Raw genomic sequence first — 19,576 nt, forward strand, 5'->3', positions numbered from 1 at the left:
TATCCACTATTTCGTTTAGAATATATTTTTTCTTGTTTTCCTCCTCTAAAAACTACGTGCGTGTTATGGTCTGGTGCGTGTTATAGAGCGAAAAATACGGTATATTGTCTGTACTGCTGTGACCAACAGGAAGAACTGTGTCCCTGTGAAAAGTTCAGACAGTGCTTTGGAGACTCCTAGTGTTCACTACATGGAATGTCACATCCTTAAACCAAAACTCACCACCTTGAAATCAAAAGCAGCAAAAGAGGAATCATTTTATTAGGAGGGCGAAGGAAAGGTTGAAAAATAGTGGTCAAACTTTTGAGTAAGCTCACTGTTTTGCTTGGGGGGATTCCCCCCTGAATGGACTAACATGGCTGGATGATTTATATTGTGGTTTTATGTTGTGAACCACCCTGAGACCTGCGGGTATAGGGCGGTATACAAATTCAATGGACGATGATAAGATCAACAACAACAGCTCCATAAACCTTAAGGGGAAGGGCCACAGTTCAGTAGCAGAGTGTCTATTTTTCCAAGTATCTCTTTATCATATCCTCCAGTAACTCGCAGCCCCAAACAGGATGTCCATGGCACATACCCATCAACTGTCCAAGACATCCTCTTTTGGGGGTCCATGCTGTTGCACAAGACCACAGCTCCCCAAAATGTGTGATTTGGCGGACAGACACACATCTCACATGAGAGCATGGCGCCCAAAAATGTACTGGAGCGCAGCCTGGAACATAACAAAAACTACCACCAAGATATCAACATTTTCAAAAGTAGGGGGTCTTGGCTTTTGAAAAAACATGGGGTGCACAGTACTTAGCTAATAGGGAACCACTGTTCTAGAAGAACACTAGAAAGGACGTGAAAGGATATGACAAGTGAAAGGAAACAACAAAAAGCTCCCAGAGCCAGACTTTCATCACTTAAACTCTTAAAGTTTTGATTAAAAACTGCTGTAAAATGGCAACTCTTCAAAACTGGACTCTGTCATGTGCCTTGTGATCCTGTTCCTATTCCCAGGTGCTCTTGTAAACCCCAAATTTGACTGTAGCAACAACCTTCCAGATCATGCTTGTAAAATGCCCCATGTTGCGTCATAAATATTTTTTACCGAGCAGTCGTGACAAATATATGAGAGAGCACAGACTGAAATTTCTCATGAAACAAGACTTTATTACCCACAAAAATCATATATATCTAGGCCTAGGAACTGTGCCTTCTGCTCAATGTAATTATTCCCCTGGTAGCTTGAAAATGAGGGTATCATGAATGTGGAGGCAGCTTCTGTTCAATGTAATTAGTTCCCCCAGCTACTTGCATTGTGAAAAGTGCAGCTGTTAAGCCATAGTGAATGCTAAATGAAGGTAATTTCCATTATAGATTGCATGGTAAAGATGTGCCATGTTCGCTTCTGTCACAGCCGACTATTACAATGCATAAATAAATTCTACTGCTCCAGTGATGGCCTTAAATCCTAAACCACGCTGTCTGGTACACCGTGTTGTCATGAATGGGGTATTTCTTCCTGCACCATACGGTAAATCATGCCAATTAACTCCACATATAAGGAAGCAGCAGAAACACAAGCAGAACCAAAACACACAAATATACTTGGGAACCATGTTGTTCAATAGCCCTGGTCTCTCAGGGTAGATGTCTGTTTCGGATGTTATCCAGGAGATTTTGGGCCTCTTGGAGTCCATGACCAGCAGCTACATTCAGAAGCTTTTCTACATCCCTGGAAGATGTGCAATCATTATCAGATAAACAGGCAGACAGAGAGGAGAAATGAGAACAGTGTGGGAATGGGCAGTTTTGTGCTTGCGTTGCTTCTTCATTATCTATATGTTTGCAGTGATGCCCATTGGTGTGTCCAATGCATTGCCAAAAAAATAAAGACTGGTGCAGATTTGCGTAACATTTGCATATGCTATTGCATACAATGCAAATTAAGAAATACTAACAGAATATAATCAAAAATAATAATACACCTCACCAGTGAGGAGCAAGACTGTGACCAAGTAGGTGCATGCCTGCTTAGTCTGCTGTGGGGAGCTACTTGTTGATGGGCAACTTGAAGCCCCCTCCTGGGTAGCTAGATTGGTAAAGAAAAAGCATTGTATATGCAATATAACACTGTGACACCAGATGGTGCTGTGGAGTCCCATCTTTCCCTATCGGGTTTCCCCGTTAGGGTTGCCATATTTTGAAGAGCAAAAAAGAGGACACCTTTGCCGACTTCTGCTATTCATTATGGATCTCTGTGACGACTCTCATCATGAAAAAGAGGACGTGTCCTGGAAAAAGAGGACATAGGGCAACCCTACTTTAAATTTACAAAGTGTTTAATTGAAACGCTTCTTTGATGTGTCTAGATCCAGTCCTGCTCTCCCTTCTTGGGGTTCTTTATCTTTAAGTCACACTTGGACTGAACAGCACTTCAGAGAGAGACAAGGAACCTTGTTCAGCTCAAGGGCTGCATTCCCATCTGGCTAGTTTTCTGGGGGACATATGCTGGCAGTGAACAGGGCCTGAGGCAAAAGTGGATGAATTGTAATCTTTGTGCTATAGGCTATGCATACTCATGCCCCCATTCTGTCCTGTATCCAGACAGAGAAGAAGCGCAATCAGAATTTAAGGAAACTTTTTAGTCAGGGAAAGACAAGAAGGGTTGGTCAAGAACATGTTCATGGAGAAGGGAGAACTTTGATTGACTATTGCCCTAGGAGCAGAAAGAAATGAAACATACCCTTCTTCAAGGATAGTTGTCATGTTCTTCAGTTTCCCCACAGCCAGGTTGAAAGAGGAGTGTGGGTGGCCTTGCTCTGCTGCTTGTCTGAAAGAGAGAAGACGAAGGAAAGAGGCTCCAAATTAGGGTCAACATGGTGACCAGGTCAGACAGACTTGCAGAATGTGGCACCTTCCAACATTTCGCTGAGGAAACGGGGGCATGCTTGAAACACCTTTACTGCCACACCAGAGACACCAACTTGTGAGGGAGATTGGGGGAGAATTCTGGGAACTGTAGTTTACCCCTCTCAGAACTACAATCCCAACACTCTTAACCAATCATAGGTCCCAGAATTCTTGGGGGTGGGGTGGGGGCTTTAAACATATGTGTGTTATGCATCCATACCTAGCTAGGCCCAAAGATCCCACACCAGAATATGACGTGAATTAAGTGCAGGCCGCATAAGTCCAAAGAAACCATGTGTCCTATTTTACAGAGACTAGACCTCCATTTTGAAGGCCTCATAGAGAACAGCCCTTTATTTAACGTCATCCTCAATTTGAGGACTGTTGAGAAGTCTGGTTTACAGTTAAGGAACCATAGAAGAGGACAGTAAAAGCCTTGAAGTTGGCCATCCACAGTCAGGAGTGCCTGGTCAACAGACTGAGCAGGCACACAGGTCACCTAGTGTCTTCTGTACTGTAATGAGATGTATTGTATTTTTATTTAAATCATGGCAATTATTTCTTAATTTGTGTCTATACTTATAAATTACCATGTACAAACTGACATCCTCCTTTGTCCTCTTCTTTTTGGCTATCCAAATCTGTTTTGGCAATGCATAACTGGCCACCCTAAAAAAAACCCTGTCCCATCTGGACTTCCTGCTGGCGTGGGACCTTCAAACCGCTCTCCAGATGGCTATAAGCTCAATTACTACAGCTAGAATAAATTATTCTCATCGATTACTTCTTCATATCAAGGTGCTTAATGGAGAAACATTTAGGAAGCATGTTGAAGAGATAGGTCGAGCATGCCCGGCTGCAGGATTTAGCAGAGGAAGGGCGATCAAGGGCAAAGGGATTTAGCTACTATCGGTGGCTACTAGACACGTTGGCTATGTTCTACCTCCCATATGCCTTTGAATCCCAGATTCTGGGAGTCGCAGGTGAGGAAAGTGCTGTTGCACTCAGGCTCAGCTTGCAGGCTTTCCAAGGCCATCTGGTTGGCCACTGTTAGAACAGAGTGTGAGGCAAAATGAGCCTTGGGCCTGATCCAGCTGAGCTTTTCTTATGTTCTTAAATTCAGCAGGTGTTAGTGGTACCATCAAGGCAGGGCTTTGGAGCACATGTCCAGGGCCCCATGTAGTGGATTGAGCAGGAGGACCCCCAAATGCAGAAATGGCTTGACACATCAAAATGTACCGTAGTTTTCTCTCTATAACACGCAGATTTTTTCTCCTAAAAAGGAAGGGGAAATGTCTGTGCGTGTTATTGAGTGAATGTGTGGTCCCTGAAGCCAACAGTCCGGAGAGGAGGGGCAAAAATCAGGCAAAAATCAGATCGCGCGTCGCGGAGAAGGGAAACCTGAAAAGAGGAAGCTGCTGCTTTCCTGCATTCTGCCTCAGGGTCTTACTGCCCGCCCACCACTGTTTCGTTGCTGTGTTTGCTCAAACGGAACAAAGAGCAGGGAAAGCCCCTCCCCTCCAGGCAAGAAGAGGGGAAAGCAGAGCGTCCTTCCTTCTAATTCCTCTCCGTGCTCCAGCCGGAAAACATGCAGATGGCAGAGAGAGAGAGAGAGAGAGAGAGAGAGAGAGAGAGAGAGAGAGAGAGCTGGCTGGCTTGGGTAGGTGGGGGGGGGACTTTTGCCTTCCTTTCCTCCCTCCCGTTATATATTCTTAGCCAGCTGCTTCTCTGCACACCCCTCTCGTGCTCCTTGTCCCTTCTGTGTTTTTCCTTCCCTCCCCACTTAAAATGTGGTTACAAAGCATGGATCCACATGGATCCTCAGGATCTTTGCATTGGGTCAGGCCAAATTCACCATCATAGCATGTCCATGGCTACAGCCTGCCCCCCCCCCAAATCACGCACCCACTGTTGTCTGGGGCTGCAATGGTGCAAAAATGTGGTTAAAAAGCATGGAGCCACATGGATCCTCAGGATCTTTGCATTGGGTCACCCCAAATTCACCATCAGATCACATAGCATGTCCATAGCTACAGCCTGCACCAAAAAAATCACGCACCCACTGTTGCCTGGGGCTGCAATGGTGCAAAAACATGGTTACAAAGCATGGATCCACATGGATCCTCAGGATCTTTGCATTGGGTCAGCCCAAATTCACCATCAGATCACATGTCTGTGGCCACAGCATGAAGCACAAAAATGATACATCCACTGTTTCATTCAGAATGTTTTTTCCCTTGTTTTCCTCCTCTAAAAACAATGTGCGTGTTATGGTCAGGTGCGTGTTAAAGAGCAAAAAATACGGTATGTGAGGGAAAACCTCTTAAGACTATTTCATAGAATCATAGGATTGTAGAGTTGGAAGGGATCACAAACAAAGGCTTGGGGGCCGGATCCAGCCCAATCGCCTTCTAAATCCGGCCCACGGACAGTCCGGGAATCAGCGTGTTTTTAGATGAGTAGAATGTGTCCTTTTATTTAAAATGCATCTCTGGGTTATTTGTGGGGCCTAGGAATTCATTAATTTCCCCCCCAAAAAATATAGTCCGGCCCCCTACAAGGTCTGAGGGACAGTGGACTGGCCCCCTGCTGAAAAGGTGTGCTGACCCCTGATCTAGTTCAACCCACTGCAATGCAGGAATCCTTTGTTCAAGGTGGGGCTTGAACCCATGACCCTGAGGTTAAAGATCTCATGCTTTACCAACTGATAGCAATCCCAGACCCAGAGGCTAAAATTACCTATTTGCAATATCAGCAGGTAAAAGGTAAAGGTCCAGTCGTGACCGACTCTGGGGTGCGGCACTCATCTCACTTTATTGGCTGAGGAAGCCGGCGTACAGCTTCCGGGTCATGTGGCTAGCATGACTAAGCCGCTTCTGGTAAACCAGAGCAGCGCACGGAAACGCCGTTTAACTTCCCGCCGGGGCGATATCTATTTATCTACTTGCACTTCATGCTTTCGAACTGCTAGGTTGGCAGGAGCTGGGACCGAGCAATGGGAGCTCACCCCATCATGGGGATGCGAACCGCTGACCTTCTGATCGGCAAGTCCTAGGCTCTGTGGTTTAATGCACAGCACCACCCAATATCAGCAGGTACAGTCATTTAATTCTTACTTCTTCTTCACGAGATGCACTTGCCCACATTACAGTATCTACAAAGAACTGTTCAATGCTCAGGAGCTCTTTGCTTTTGGCCATCCCAATGGAGATGGCTGTTTGTTGTTGGAACTGAGCCCTCAGATCCCTCACTATGCCTTTTCATAAACAGGGGAGTTTTAGAAACCAAAATACCAGGAAATGGTTACTTTGCTGTTCCTCCCATTGGCCCTGGAACTCTGGACAGCTATGGATTTATTTACAGTGGTACCTCAGGTTACATACGCATCAGGTTACATACGCTTCACGTTGCAGACTCCATTAACCCAGAAATAGTGCTTCAGGTTAAGAACTTTGCTTCAGGATGAGAACAGAAATTGTGCTCCAGTGGTATGGCGGCAGCAGGAGGCCCCATTAGCTAAAGTGGTGCTACAGGATAAGAACAGTTTCAGGTTAAGAACGGACCTCTGGAACGAATTAAGCACTTAACCCGAGGTACCACTGTATTTTTAATAAATAGCCACAGCAGGCACTGCGAACTTCCAACAGTTTGACTTCACCCGCAAAGGTTCACTCCTCCATTGTCTCCTGAGACAGACGGATGCCAACAACAACAATAGAACGAATCATTACCCGCTTCTCACCTGAACCACTGCATGGCTTTCTCTTCATTCTTTTCCACACCAGCTCCTAGCAATGAGGCAAAGTCACAATCAATATGGTTGCTAACTTTTTTTTACTGGTCCTTGCTTCTGCATTGTTAAGGGCAGCTTGGTTTACAGACCTTAGCAGACAATGGTGATACTGATCATCTCCATGCTTTGAAAAACTTGGCTTGGCTCATTTCCGCAAGTTGCTGTTAAAGCAACACGCCAGACCATCTTTTGATGATCAGTTGACAACCTCACAATACAGGCCTGTTAGGTGAGAAGCCTACCCCTATTATCCAAAATATTGGGGACAGCTCTCACAGTAGCTGAAAATACAGAGGGGGAACCAGGATGCAACAGCTGCTGCAAGCCCACACATTCAGCCTAATATCTGAAAGGGTCCATGTACACACAGAGATCTTCCATCTAATCAAGAAGCCCAGATTATTTATCTAATGTTTTCCAATGTTCTTGTTCTCTATTTGGTGCAAAAAAGAAGTTCAAGTTGAATCACGGGTAGCCTAGATCTGTGTGAACAGGGCAGGATCCTGCACTGATGACCTTTTCACAAATTCAAAGGTTGATAATTGGGCACAGAAGTCATCTGATAGCAACCAAAGTTAAATATTACCTTTTAGGTATCTCTGTCCCACAATGTGCTGGGCACTGGGGTACCCTAGATGAGCGTACATGTGAGCCACATGGAAATGGAAGTTCTCATAACACAGCATGATGTAAAGCAGAAGAAAGATGGAACCAATGATAGCCACCAGCTGTAAAGAAAGAAGAAAGGACTGAGAGGTTTGCTAGTACTATTTTTAGACCAAAGACCACTAATCCCCAGGCTTGTGACTGTAGAAATGTTTCTCCTCCTCCCTCTGTCTCACAGTCATTCTCCTTTCACTCTTTCTTCTATCCTGGGTGTGTACACACACCATATATTTTAACCCCCCAGCCCCCCCCCAAAAAATCCTGAAAACTGTAGCTTGTACAGTGGTGCCTCACAAGACGAAAAGAATCCGTTCTGTGATTCTCTTCGTCTAGTGGTTTTTTCGTCTTGCGAAGCAAGCCCATTGACGGATTAGCAGATCAGCGCTATTAGCGGCTTTTAGCGGCTTATCGGCTGATCGGATCAGCTGATAAGCGGCTTATCGGCTGATCGGATCAGCTGATAAGTGGCTTAGCGGCTTAGAAAAAGGGGGGAAGGGAAAAAACCCGCAGGAACTCGCAAGACATTGTCGTCTTGCGAAGCAAGCCCATAGGAAATTTGTTTTGCAAAGCACCTCCAAAACGGAAAACTCTTTTGTCTAGCGAGTTTTCCGTCTTGCGATGCATTCGTCTTGCGGGGCACCACTGTAATAGGTGCTAGAAATTATAGGTTTGTGAGGTTAGGGTTAGGGTCCTATGATGGACGGGCTCCCAGCATTACACTCTAAGAGGGTTCTGCGTCTTCTGTTACTGCAAGCCTCAGAAACAAACAGAAATCAAACATGCTCCAAAATGTGGCTCTGGCCCTCTCACCAGCTTTCCGACTTTAACAAACTGAAACGATTTTCCTCCAGCTCACATCAAGCAAAAGCTGCTAACCTGAAGCTCCACTGCTGGCCTTTGTTTTTCTTGCTAACCCTGAGCTCAACCCCTACCCCTCCACATCCAGCAGAGAGTGTTTGCCTTCTTGATGGCTTTCCTGATGTGTCACCACCCTGTCTTTGTTTGCTTAATGACTTGGCCATTATCAGGCTGGATATGGGAAGCTAAGTGTGGCTATTAAGAGTGTGCTTTCCAGTTTAACCCTCCAGGCATTGATCACATTCTAACACTTACTAAATCTAGAAATTATGAGTGCCTGACACTCACAAACTCTGACACCCGAACCTACTAACAAAACAGTCCACAAACGGGATAACAGGCGCTCTCAATGAGCAGTTATTACCCACCTAATTCCACCTGGAAGGGCACTCAGAAAAGGACCTTTGAAACAGATGGTTAAATTTTGGACAGCTCCATGCAGGAGAAGGCAGTCCTTTAATAACTCCCTTAGTCCCCAGCCATTTAGGGCTTTGAAGGTTAAGACCAGCATTTTGAATTGAGCCTGGAAACAAAATGGTATGATTCACTGTACTGTACATGAATTTGGATCTCCATGGTATTCTAAAGACCTTCTGCGGGAGAGCTCAGTCGGGAGAGCATGAGACTCTTAATCTCAGGGTTGTGCAAAACGATTCTTGTATTGCAGTGGGTTGGACTAGATGACCCTTCATGGTCCCTTCCAACCATACAATTCTATGATTCTGCAATGGCTGGCTGCTTCTTTGGATGCCAATGGGATTGTGATCTTCATCCAGAGCCGCTACTTGTTGCATCCAATAAGAGATCATTTAGAACAATGGAATTCATTTTAAGAAAGCAATTTAGGAGATACTGCCACGGCTAGAACACTAGTTATTGTGGACTTTTGAGTTCTTAATAAATGGTTTTAGTTCTTAATAAATGGTTTTCTAATATGCCTGGATGGATGGACGTCTCTTTAGTTGGGTTATTGCAATTCCCCACTTCTATGTGATAAATGAGGAGCACAGACTTCCTTTGTCTAGGTCACTGATTGGCCAGCTTATCAGCATATTTGCAGGCCGTGGCTGACAATTTATGCAAAGCAAACAGTATCAAACCTAAGAAATCTCTGCCTTTCACAATGGACTCAAATTGCTGTTAGACAGCTCCTTCTTAGATAAAGCCCATCTAAGTCCTTTAAGCATGACAAATGCGCTTTTATCATAGGGCACACAGATGTTTTCAATGGCAAGCTGTTACAAAGGGTAATGGATCACCCTGTCCGAAGCAAAAGGTGGGTACCACTTTGAATGAGGCTTTAGAAAATAGGACCCTTGCAGCCTTGATATGCAATGATTGTTTCTCCTCTACCTGTTGATTTCCTGACTAAAAGTGCTTGATGCCTTTAAATGTGTTCATTCTGGATGTAGCTCAATGAGAGCTATTTTTCTTTTTGTTATCTTTGTTGTCAGGAGGCAGGTTCTATTTGCAGCATTTGAAAAATAAATAAGAAGCAGGAAACAGGAAAACAGAGATATGTATCAGCAATGAGAAAGTTGGGGGGGAATTGGGAAGCTGCCTTAAACCAACTCAAGACTATTGGCCCATCTAATCCAGCATTAGGGACGCGGGTGGCCTGTGGGTTAAACCACAGAGCCTAGGACTTGCCGATCAGAAGGTTGGCGGTTTGAATCCCCGCGATGGGGTGAGCTCCCGTTGCTCAGTCCCTGCTCCTGCCAACCTAGCAGTTCGAAAGCACATCAGAGTGCAAGTAGATAAATAGGTACCGCTCTGGCAGGAAGGTAAATGGTGTTTCCGTGTGCTGCTCTTGTTCGCCAGAAGCGGCTTAGTCATGCTGGCCACATGACCCGGAAGCTGTACACTGGCTCCCTCAGCCAATAAAGTGAGATGAGCGCCACAACCCCAGAGTCGGCCATGACTGGACCTAATTATCAGGGGTCCCTTTACCTTTACTAATCCAGCATTTGTCTACTGTTATGGGTTATTGGTGAAATATTATGTGGAATTAGTCTTGCACTGGTCTCATGGGCGTAGCATTTCCTGAAGCCTGGAGCAAGAGGGCAGAAAACCATTCCGTTGGAGAAGGAGGACCATAGCTCAGTTGTGGAGCACAGGCTTTGCGGGGTTCAATTCCCGGCATGTCAGGTAAGGGCTGGGAAAACCTCCTGTCCGAGATTCTGGAAAGCCTCTGCCATTTAGTGTAGCCAACATGGTGCCCCTCCAAATATGGACTACAACTCCCATCATCCCTGACCATTGGCCCTACTGGCTGGGGTTGACAGCAGTTGTAGACCAAAACATCTGGGTGGCATCAAATGGTCTAGGCAGTTTAGATGGACAGTCAATATAAGGCAGCTTCCTATATTTCTATGAACAAGAAAGGCTTGGACTCTGGAGTTTCTCAGCTGCACAGTGGGTGGCGTCATCACCACCATCTTTAGCACTGTTGCTGGTTGCATTATTACTACTGCTACATAATAATGGCTCCCAGTTTGTTTCCGGGCACAATTTAAAGTGTTGGTGCTGACCTTTAAAGCCCTAAACGGCCTCGGTCCTGTATACCTGAAGGAGCATCTCCACTCCCACCGTTCAGCCCGGACACTGAGATCCAGAGCCAAGGGCCTTCTGGCGGTTCCCTCATTGTGAGAAGTGAAGTTACAGGGGACCAGACAGAGGGCCTTCTCGGTAGTGGTGCCCGCCCTGTGGAACACCCTCCCTTAAGATGTGAAGGAAATAAGCAGCTATCTTATCTTTAAAAGACATCTGAAGGCAGCCCTGTTCAGGGAAGTTTTTAATATTTAATGCTGTATTGTTTTTAACACTCGATTGGGAGCCGCCCAGAGTGGCTGGGGAAACTCAGCCAATTGGGAGGGATATAAATAAAATTACTATTATTATTATTATGTTCATTGTGCTGGGCACTTACAGCGGAACAAGAAGAACACAGGTCCCTGCCCTTTGTTGCTTTACTGTCTAAAATTCATAGTGTAATAGCAGCGAACTGGCAGGGATACTGCGTGTCTGTTGCTCTCATCCAAAGTACTAACACTAAACTAATTCACCGTGTGAATCCTTATGCAGCAAAAATGGCAACATTCCTACATAAGGGAGAGGAGGAAGCAGGATCAGGGGAACCCTGAGATTTGCAGAAGTTCAAAAAAAAAATTGCAAATATAAACCCTTTAAAGGGAGAGGGAAGAAAAACCAAAAGCAGTCCAACGAAGACTGAGTGTGCCCATTTGGCATGGAATATTGACTGCTGGGGTGGGCAGGGGGAGAGAAAAGGGTTGGGGGAGGTGAAATGGAATGGAGTGCTCTGGAACAGGGCACAGCTTGCTGGCGGGGGGGGGGAGGTTCCTGAACAGGAGCAGTCCATGCTGCAACAATTTGTTGCAGCTCCCGCTTATGCATACTTTGATACTGCCCCTGCCACCCACGGCAAATAATAATCATGGCTATCCTTTCTGCCTTTGAGCAGAGATGACCCAGAAAGTGAACCATAGCCCCAAGTCCCCATCCCTGGTCACTCACCTCCCATCTGCTCCACTCGGAAAGAGAGGTTTTCTTAATCCTCTGGGGAAGAGGAGCCTCCCTGATCTCCTCAGGACCTGCCTGGCTCCTTCTTGTCGCTTTCCTCTGCATTGTAGCCGCTTTCATGCCCCTGCTTCCTCTCGCATGCTTCTTGCTAGCCAGTTTTTTGCTCCAGCGAAGAACAGCCTGCTTCATTCCCCTCCTCCGGATCCCATTCACAGTTTGCGCTCAAGCCCAGATCTCCCCGTCAGCGGGCAGGTGCTCAGTGTGGCTTCTACCTCTGATTTATGGGCAGCAAGAAAAAGAAAACTATGCACTGCTCGTGGAAGCAAAAAAAAAGGGGGGACAGTTTTCCTTTTGTATGGGTTCATTGCTTTTTCTTCCCCAGCAAGGCTTCCGTGCTTTGGCTGCACGGTAGACAGAAATTCAACAGATGCAGCTTTCAACAACATATAGTGATGTAGGGGAAAAGCCAGCAATCCCACCTAAACAGAAAGAGGGGAATGGTGACTTTTCCTTCAGGGAACTTCTCAGCAGCTCATATTTTAAGAACAAAAAAGTTCATGTTAAGCTTCTTGGCTTCTCTCTGATTTGAGTGGCCATTATGCAACCCATCAGCTATGAACATTTTTTTTAAAGCATTTTTGACCCCTATGTTTTCAGCTCATTTCTCAACATATAAAGGTAGAGGGACCCCTGACCATTAGGTCCAGTCACAGACAACTCTGGGGTTGCAGCGCTCATCTCGCTTTATTGGCTGAGGGAGCCGGCGTACAGCTTCCGGGTCATGTGGCCAGCATGACTAAACCACTTCTGGCAAACCAGAGCAGCGCACGGAAATGCCGTTTACCTTCCCGCCAGAGCAGTACCTATTTATCTACTTGCACTTTGACATACTTTCGAACTGCTAGGTTGGCAGGAGCAGGGACCGAGCAACAGGAGCTCACCCCGCCGTGGGGATTTGAACTGCCGACCTTCTGATCGGCAAGTCCTGGGCTCTGTGGTTTAACCCACAGCGCCACCCGCATCCTCTCAACATATAGGTTTCATATATAATTCTGAGTTTCTTGTTAGCAATGGAGATCTCGTTGCTAAGAAAACTGGAGCAAAAAATTATGTTCCTAATAATTTTATTACATGTAAAAAGAAACTGTTTTTGCTGGGATAGCTCAGTCGGTAGAGCATGAGACTCTTAATGTTAGGGTGGTGGGCTTGAGCTCCACATTGGGCAAAAGATCTCTGCATTGCAGGGGGTTGGACTAGATGACCCTCGTGCTCCCTTCCAAATCTACAATTCTATGGTTCTATGATCCTTCAGAGGAAAAGAGAGGAACATAGAAAGCTGCTTTAAGTAGAGTTGGACCAATTGCCCATTGAATGTCAATAAACCAAACAGAATCAGTTGGCTCCATCTGCCATCAGCTCTGGTGTGTTTTTTAATCTTGTGTTTTTGTGTTGTGAACCTCCCTGACATCTATAGATGAAGAGTAGTATACAAATTTAATTAATAATAGTAATAATATACAAATCTACTTGTTTGCAGTTCTTATCTACCAATTTGTGCACTCATTCTACTGTTTATCATCATCATCATCATTCAATATGCTGCAGCTCAATTGCTGACAGAAGTAATAACAGTCAGCAAATTACGCCTACTCTAACGCATCACTCTGCACTGGGCTGGCCCACTGGAAATTGATGGGTGGGTTGTAGCCTATATTTTGTCCTCTGCTGATAGAGTGGCCATGTTAGAAGCAGTGATAAAGAGCCATCCTTATACCATGCTGCCATCGTGTGGCCATGTTAGCCTTTTAATGCTACAATTTCCAGAGGGTTTTTAAAGAAAATGGAATCCATTTTAGCTAGCATTTCCAGAGACAATCAGCTAACAGCACACTTGGGAAATTCTACACCTTAGTCCAGATAAGGAGCTCCATGTGTGGCAGAGTGGACATGCATCTCACGTCCTAAAGGACGGTTATCTATTTTGAAGGGCTGTCAGAGGACAGTCCTCTATTTCAAGGCATACTGCCTGGTCCAAAGATAAAGAGCCATAAGAAATAAGAACAGAGGCTTTTCAATTGCCCATCATATAACCTCCAAGTGTCCCTTTTCTTTCCAGGGACAGTCCCAGAATTACAAAAGCCACCCCGGCTTCAGATTTGATCCTGGAATGTCACCAGTGCCACCACCGGCACTTGTCCTGGGTAACTGTGGTGGTGACAGTGGCGAACGCAAGGGAGCACCTTGTTGCTTCTCCATGGCTACTGCTGCCAGTCTCCTCCCTTGGGCAACTCATAGCAACGGCTGGAGAGCAGGTAAGGAGAAAAGACTGCCACCTCTGTGGCCCAGCCCTGGGTGACACACCAGCTCTGAGGTGCAGGCAGAAGGCAGGGCCACCCTGGGCAGAAAGAAAAGGGGAGCGGAGCAGAGTGCAATGTGTCTTGATTTTTTAAAAAATGCTTTGTGCATCTGCATCTAATCTTGCTTTTCTAAATGTAGTTATTGGTGTGTGCTACTCCTTTGGTAAAGCCACCAAATCTGTGGGTTGCTGCAGCTCAGACTGTATGGCTCTTACAAGCCACTGTTGAGTTCCTAGACCAACAACTCAGGAACTTTCACTGCTGTAACCAAGTCAAATTTTACTGTCTGTGCAACTTTTTCTAAATGCTAAATGGGTAAACACATGAACCTGATCTTTGGAGTTTGTAAGGAAACCATTTTTAACTTACCAAATGTGTAGGCTTTTTCTATGCTAGAGGAAGAGGGGGGTTCTGGAAGAAACTTTAAAGGGCATATTTTAAAGGTCTAACAGTCTATATTTCCACACTTCACATTGCTGCATATTTTGTCATTTTAAGCCTCTGCTGAGATTCTCTCACTAAAGAGTTCTTGCCTCAAACTTTGATCTTGGTGTCCAGGAATTTATTTTTCCTTGAACCAACAGTAATGAGATCAGGCAACCCTGCCCATCAGTCAAAGTGGCCTACGGGTGGGCGTGGTGGTTGAGGAGCCAGCCTGCTAGGCTGTAAATGTTCCCCGTGCTGTTATACAACTCTATATGGATTGCCAGCATTATTTAAGTTATGTTCACAATTCCAGTTGAATGGAAAGCTTGGTGTGCTGCAAGCCTGGAAAAAAAAGGATTTCTGTGCAGACTTCTATTTTATTCCAAATGCCTCTCTGTGACTTTCCATATGCCCACCATGACTCAAACAGAAATATGAAACCAACCTCCTTTGTCTCTTAACTGCTGTTGCCAGTAGTGTGGGCCCACACCTTATACCTACTACTTCCATTGTTCTCATGTTAATTGATAAAATTCCCTGTTCATCAAGTTATTTTCCTTGGTGGAAATCACATGCCTAGTAGAGGAAAATAGTGGGTGACTATGAGCAGCTAATTAGGTTGGGTCTAGAGTGCAGACCCAATTTAAAGAGCTGTTTCTGGCTGGATGTAAGAAAAGCCAATTTAATTTATCTAGATTTGAGATTAATTTGGTCATCCTCTTTTGACTCCAGCTTTCTCTAAACAAGTTGGCTCTCCTTTCAGAAATATGCAGTTTGGCACTGTAAGGTAACTAGATGTAAAGGAAGACAGGGGTCCCAAAGCTTGTTCAGGAAAAGGCAGGACATTGCTGGAATTCATTCTAACCTCAGTGTTCATAAATTACCTTTGTGTTCTAGTAAAAAACCCAAAAAAGTACATACAGTAGCTGAGACAAGATGAAGGTTGTGTGTGTTAAAGTGGACTACGTGAAAAAATTGTAGGGCTAGTGTGCAGTTACTAGAAAGCTGCAATACTAAGACCCATTCAGTATGTTAGAATTTGATTTTGGAGTAAATGAATGGCCTTGGATTAAGTGAAATGTGTAAACTCAAGATATAGAAAGCTACCCATGTGCAGTGTCCTACTTAAGAAGCTAGGAAAAGCAAAGCTAAACTAGACAAAACATTTAATCTGGCATCCTGTTCACACAGTAGTGAACCAAACATTATGTGACTGTTTTGATTACCGTATTTTTCGCTCTATAACACGCACCTGACCATAACACGCACATCGTTTTTAGAGGAGGAAAACAAGGGAAAAAATATTCTGAATGAAACAGTGGACGTATCATTTTTGTGCTTCATGCTGTGGCCACAGACATGTGATCTGATGGTGAATTTTGGCTGACCCAATGCAAAGATCCTGAGGATCCATGTGGATCCATGCTTTGTAACCACGTTTTTGCACCATTGCAGCCCCAGGCAACAGTGGGTGCGTGATTTTTTTGGGGGGGGGCAGGCTGTAGCCATGGGCATGCTGTGTGCTCTGATGGTGAATTTGGGGTGACCCAATGCAAAGATCCTGAGGATCCATGTGGATCCATGCTTTGTAACCACATTTTAAGTGGGGAGGGAAGGAAAAACACAGAAGGCTAAGAATGCAGGAGAGGGCTATAACGTGAGGAAAGGAAGGCAAAAGTTTCCCCCCACCCACCCACACAAGCCAGCCAGCGTGCGCTCTCTTTCTCTCTCCCTCTTTAAATGGAAGAAAGCATATTTGAATGCTGTGTGTCTCCAAAAACAAAAAGCAGGAAGTCAAATCAGAATTTTAAGCCGAACCTGTAGTCTCTCTTCCCTTCACAAACATTGTTCCTCCGGAGCAGGGACAGGATAGAAGGACGGACGCTCTGCTTTCCCTCTCTACTTGCCTGGAGGGGAGGGGCTTTCCCTGCTCTTTGTTCGGACGCTCTGCTTTCCCTCTCTACTTGCCTGGAGGGGAGGGGCTTTCCCTGCTCTTTGTTCGGACGCTCTGCTTTCCCTCTCTACTTGCCTGGAGGGGAGGGGCTTCCCCTGCTCTTTGTTCCGTTTGAGCAAACACAGCAAGGAAACAGAGAGGGCGGGCAGTAAGACCCTGAGGCAGAATGCAGGAAAGCTGCCACTTCCTGTATCACGGAGCTCCCTTCTCCCTGAAGCGCGGTTTGATTTTTGCCTTATTTTTCCACACATTCGCTCCATAACACGCACAGACATTTCCCCTTCCTTTTTAGGAGAAAAAATCTGCGTGTTATAGAGCGAAAAATACGGTATATGTAAGCCACTCTGGGAACTGTTTTGGTTGAAGAGCAGGGTACAAATGCTCTAAATAAATAAATAAAAATAAGCCCGCAAGCAGAGCTGAGCATTACAGTCCTTTCTCCCTACTTGTGTTTCTCAGCAATAGGTATTTAGAGACATACTGCCACCAACACTGAAGGTAATATATATGGCTAGCATCCACTCATTTTCCTCCTTCTCCAGAGAAACTGGTGTGTGATTCACAAAGGGTATAGAAAATACGTTTGTTGTCCAACTCTGTGTTTACTCAAAAGTAGGTGCCACTGTATTCAAGGGGCTTGCACATAAATGAACATACGAAATCATCAGAGCTGGAAGCATGTCACAATCTTCATTTGTAATTGTGACCTTGAAAGTAGGGTATTTAGAAAGCTTATACTGTAGCTCTGAGCTAACACCTTTGTAGGAGGAAAAGAAAAGACAAGGCAGATTCATGAGAAGCTCTTCTTTTCCGTATAAACTGAAAGTTGCTCTAAGTACTCTTGGGGTGGATATTTGGCATGGGCTGTTCATGCAGATGCCAACAGAAATATGCCAACAGTTTCTAATTACTGGACTGTGTCACACAATTGGATTGCACAAGGGCCACCACCCCCATTTTGTGACTCCTTATGTTTTAAGCAGGGACGCGGGTGGCGCTGTGGGTAAAACCTCAGCGCCTAGGACTTGCCGATCGCATGGTTGGTGGTTCGAATCCCCGCGGCGGGGTGAGCTCCCGTCGTTCGGTCCCAGCTCCTGCCCACCTAGCAGTTCGAAAGCACAATTAAGTGCAAGTAGATAAATAGGTACCGCTTTCCAGCGGGAAGGTAAACGGCGTTCCGTGTGCTGCTCTGATGCCGGTTCGCCGGAGCAGCTTCGTCACACTGGCCACGTGACCCGGAAGTGTCTGTGGACAGCGCTGGCTCCCAGCCTATAGAGTGAGATGAGTGCACAACCCTAGAGTCTGTCAAGACTGGCCCGTATGGGCAGGGGTACCTTTACCTTTATGTTTTAAGTGCTGCAGGTTTGACCCACAGTATTGGAAAGACACTGGAAGAAAACCATGAATGGCTCACTGATTACTGTGCTCACTTCACAAATGCACTCAAGTTTTTCTATCCACTTCATCCATGCAATTCATAATTTTATAAATTGAAATACTTTACACGAGCGCCTCCCACTCAGCTCTTAGTCTTAATTCCCCTCGTTTACTGACGCACACCCACCAAACCCGAAAGTCAGTTGCCCCATTGTTATCTTTTCATTCAGCAGCCTAACAGCCCACTGATAGAAGCTGTTCTTTACCCTGTTGGTGCAACTAATTATGCTTCTGTATCTTCTGCCTGAGGGCAGGAGATCAAGAAAGTGCTGGCCAGGGTGTGAATCATCCCTGAGAATTTTCCTCTCTCTTGAGACAACGTTCTTCTGCTATTTCATCCAGCGGATTCATGGGACAGCTCATAATATCTTGTGCTGTATTCACTACCCTCTGTAGGCACTTCCTATCAGTTGTTGTCAAACCAGCATACCACACCATGATGCAGTATGAAAAGAAATCCCACCTGATTTGACCTAAAAGTCATGACAAATTAGATGCAAATTCATTTTAGTGCACTGGGGGAAAATCAGTTCAGCCTTTACTGGAGAACCCACACGATGGTGTACGCAGGTGAGGAACTCAAGGCCCTCCATGTCTTCCTGGCTGACTGTCCATGGCTCAGTGATAGAGCATCTGATCTGCATGCTGAAGATCCCATATTCAATTTCTGGCATCCACAGGTGGGCCAGGAATACCACCACTAGCCAATGCCTACTGGGGATAACTAACATGGTATCCTCCAGATATTGTGGATGATCATTCTTGACCATCAGCCATGCTGGCTGGAGCTGATGGGAGCTGCAATCAAGCATCATCTGGAAGGCTCCAGCATGGTTATCTTAGATGTGGACAGAACTGAGGAAGAGGGAAGCAATGAGCAGACTCAGTATAAGGAAGCTTCCAACATTTCATCATGATCCTATAAGAAAAGAGAGGTCAGGTTTGCAGTTCTGGTGGCAACCTAAAATGCAGATTTCAACAAACTGTTTGAGCATAGAAGTTGCAAAAGGGGCTGATCCCACTATGGAACACCTACTCCCTTAATTTTCTCCATCTAAAAACTGTGGCATTGCACAGAAAATTTCCCAGGGAAAGAGCATCTCTGTGTGTGCGTGCGTTTCTGCTGGGCATACTTTGCTGTTGTTGTTGGGGGTTCTGTTGGGCCTACTTTGTTGTTATTGCTATTATTAAAAAAGTATGTACCAATCTTCATTAAAAGTTCTAACTTTTAAAAAAAAATGCTAATTATGGTTTCTAACCAATCTGTCCATGAAATCCAGCTTTTGTGCCACTTGCCTGAAAAGCTCAAACTGCATTTCCCCCGTTTGTTTATTAAATTTCTATACCGCCCTTCGGATGAGGATCCCTGGGCGCTTCTAAAAACACAAAGGGCGTCGTTCGGCTGAAGGGTGGCTTTAAAATCACCAACAGGAAACCTCCTTCGACTGGTTCCCACCCTGTTCCCAAGCCCTGGGCAAAGGCGAGACCACTCGCCCCGCGGGGCCTCGGCCACCTCCTCCCGCCTCGGACGACCAACAGCGTTTCAACAGGCGAGCCGCTCTCAATGCGGGCGGAGTTCGAATGGGCGGCTCGACACGAGGCGCTCCGAACAAGCGGCTTGGTTCCCGCCCCGCT

General features: G+C 45.6%; 1 protein-coding gene across 3 annotated transcripts; it reads right to left on the bottom strand.

The window, feature by feature from the left end:
- Positions 1-792: 792 nt before the first annotated feature.
- Positions 793-19,400, bottom strand: LOC308595339 (uncharacterized protein). Of its 3 annotated transcripts, none has more exons than XM_081209391.1 (6): positions 18,405-19,400; positions 11,762-12,041; positions 7,290-7,431; positions 6,653-6,698; positions 2,744-2,830; positions 793-1,732 (listed from the first exon to the last, which is right to left on the bottom strand). In XM_081209391.1, exons 2-6 carry the CDS (start codon positions 11,954-11,956, stop codon positions 1,639-1,641), a joined length of 564 nt encoding a protein of 187 aa, XP_081065517.1. In that variant the 5' UTR covers positions 11,957-12,041; positions 18,405-19,400; the 3' UTR covers positions 793-1,638. The 3 variants fall into 3 exon arrangements, with proteins under 3 accessions (XP_081065517.1, XP_081065516.1, XP_081065518.1); XM_081209390.1 differs by having other exon boundaries at positions 18,148-19,400; XM_081209392.1 differs by lacking the exons at positions 793-1,732; positions 18,405-19,400 and adding an exon at positions 1,739-2,637 and having other exon boundaries at positions 2,740-2,830; positions 11,762-12,613.
- Between the last annotated feature and the right edge of the window lie 176 nt (positions 19,401-19,576).

This window comes from Podarcis bocagei, assembly GCF_964188305.1.
Source record: "Podarcis bocagei genome assembly, chromosome: 9".
In the NCBI taxonomy this organism is placed as follows: Eukaryota; Metazoa; Chordata; class Lepidosauria; order Squamata; family Lacertidae; genus Podarcis; species Podarcis bocagei.

Bases quoted from the DNA above. Each gene is read 5' to 3' on its own strand.
- LOC308595339 (XM_081209391.1), bottom strand. From the start codon at position 11,956: ATGAAGCAGGCTGTTCTTCGCTGGAGCAAAAAACTGGCTAGCAAGAAG. The intron at 2,831-6,652 runs GTGAGAAGCGGG...TCTCTCTTTCAG, and splicing joins AAAGCCATGCAGTGGTTCAG to ACAAGCAGCAGAGCAAGGCC. The intron at 1,733-2,743 runs GTATGTTTCATT...CACATCTTCCAG, and splicing joins ACAACTATCCTTGAAGAAGG to GGATGTAGAAAAGCTTCTGA.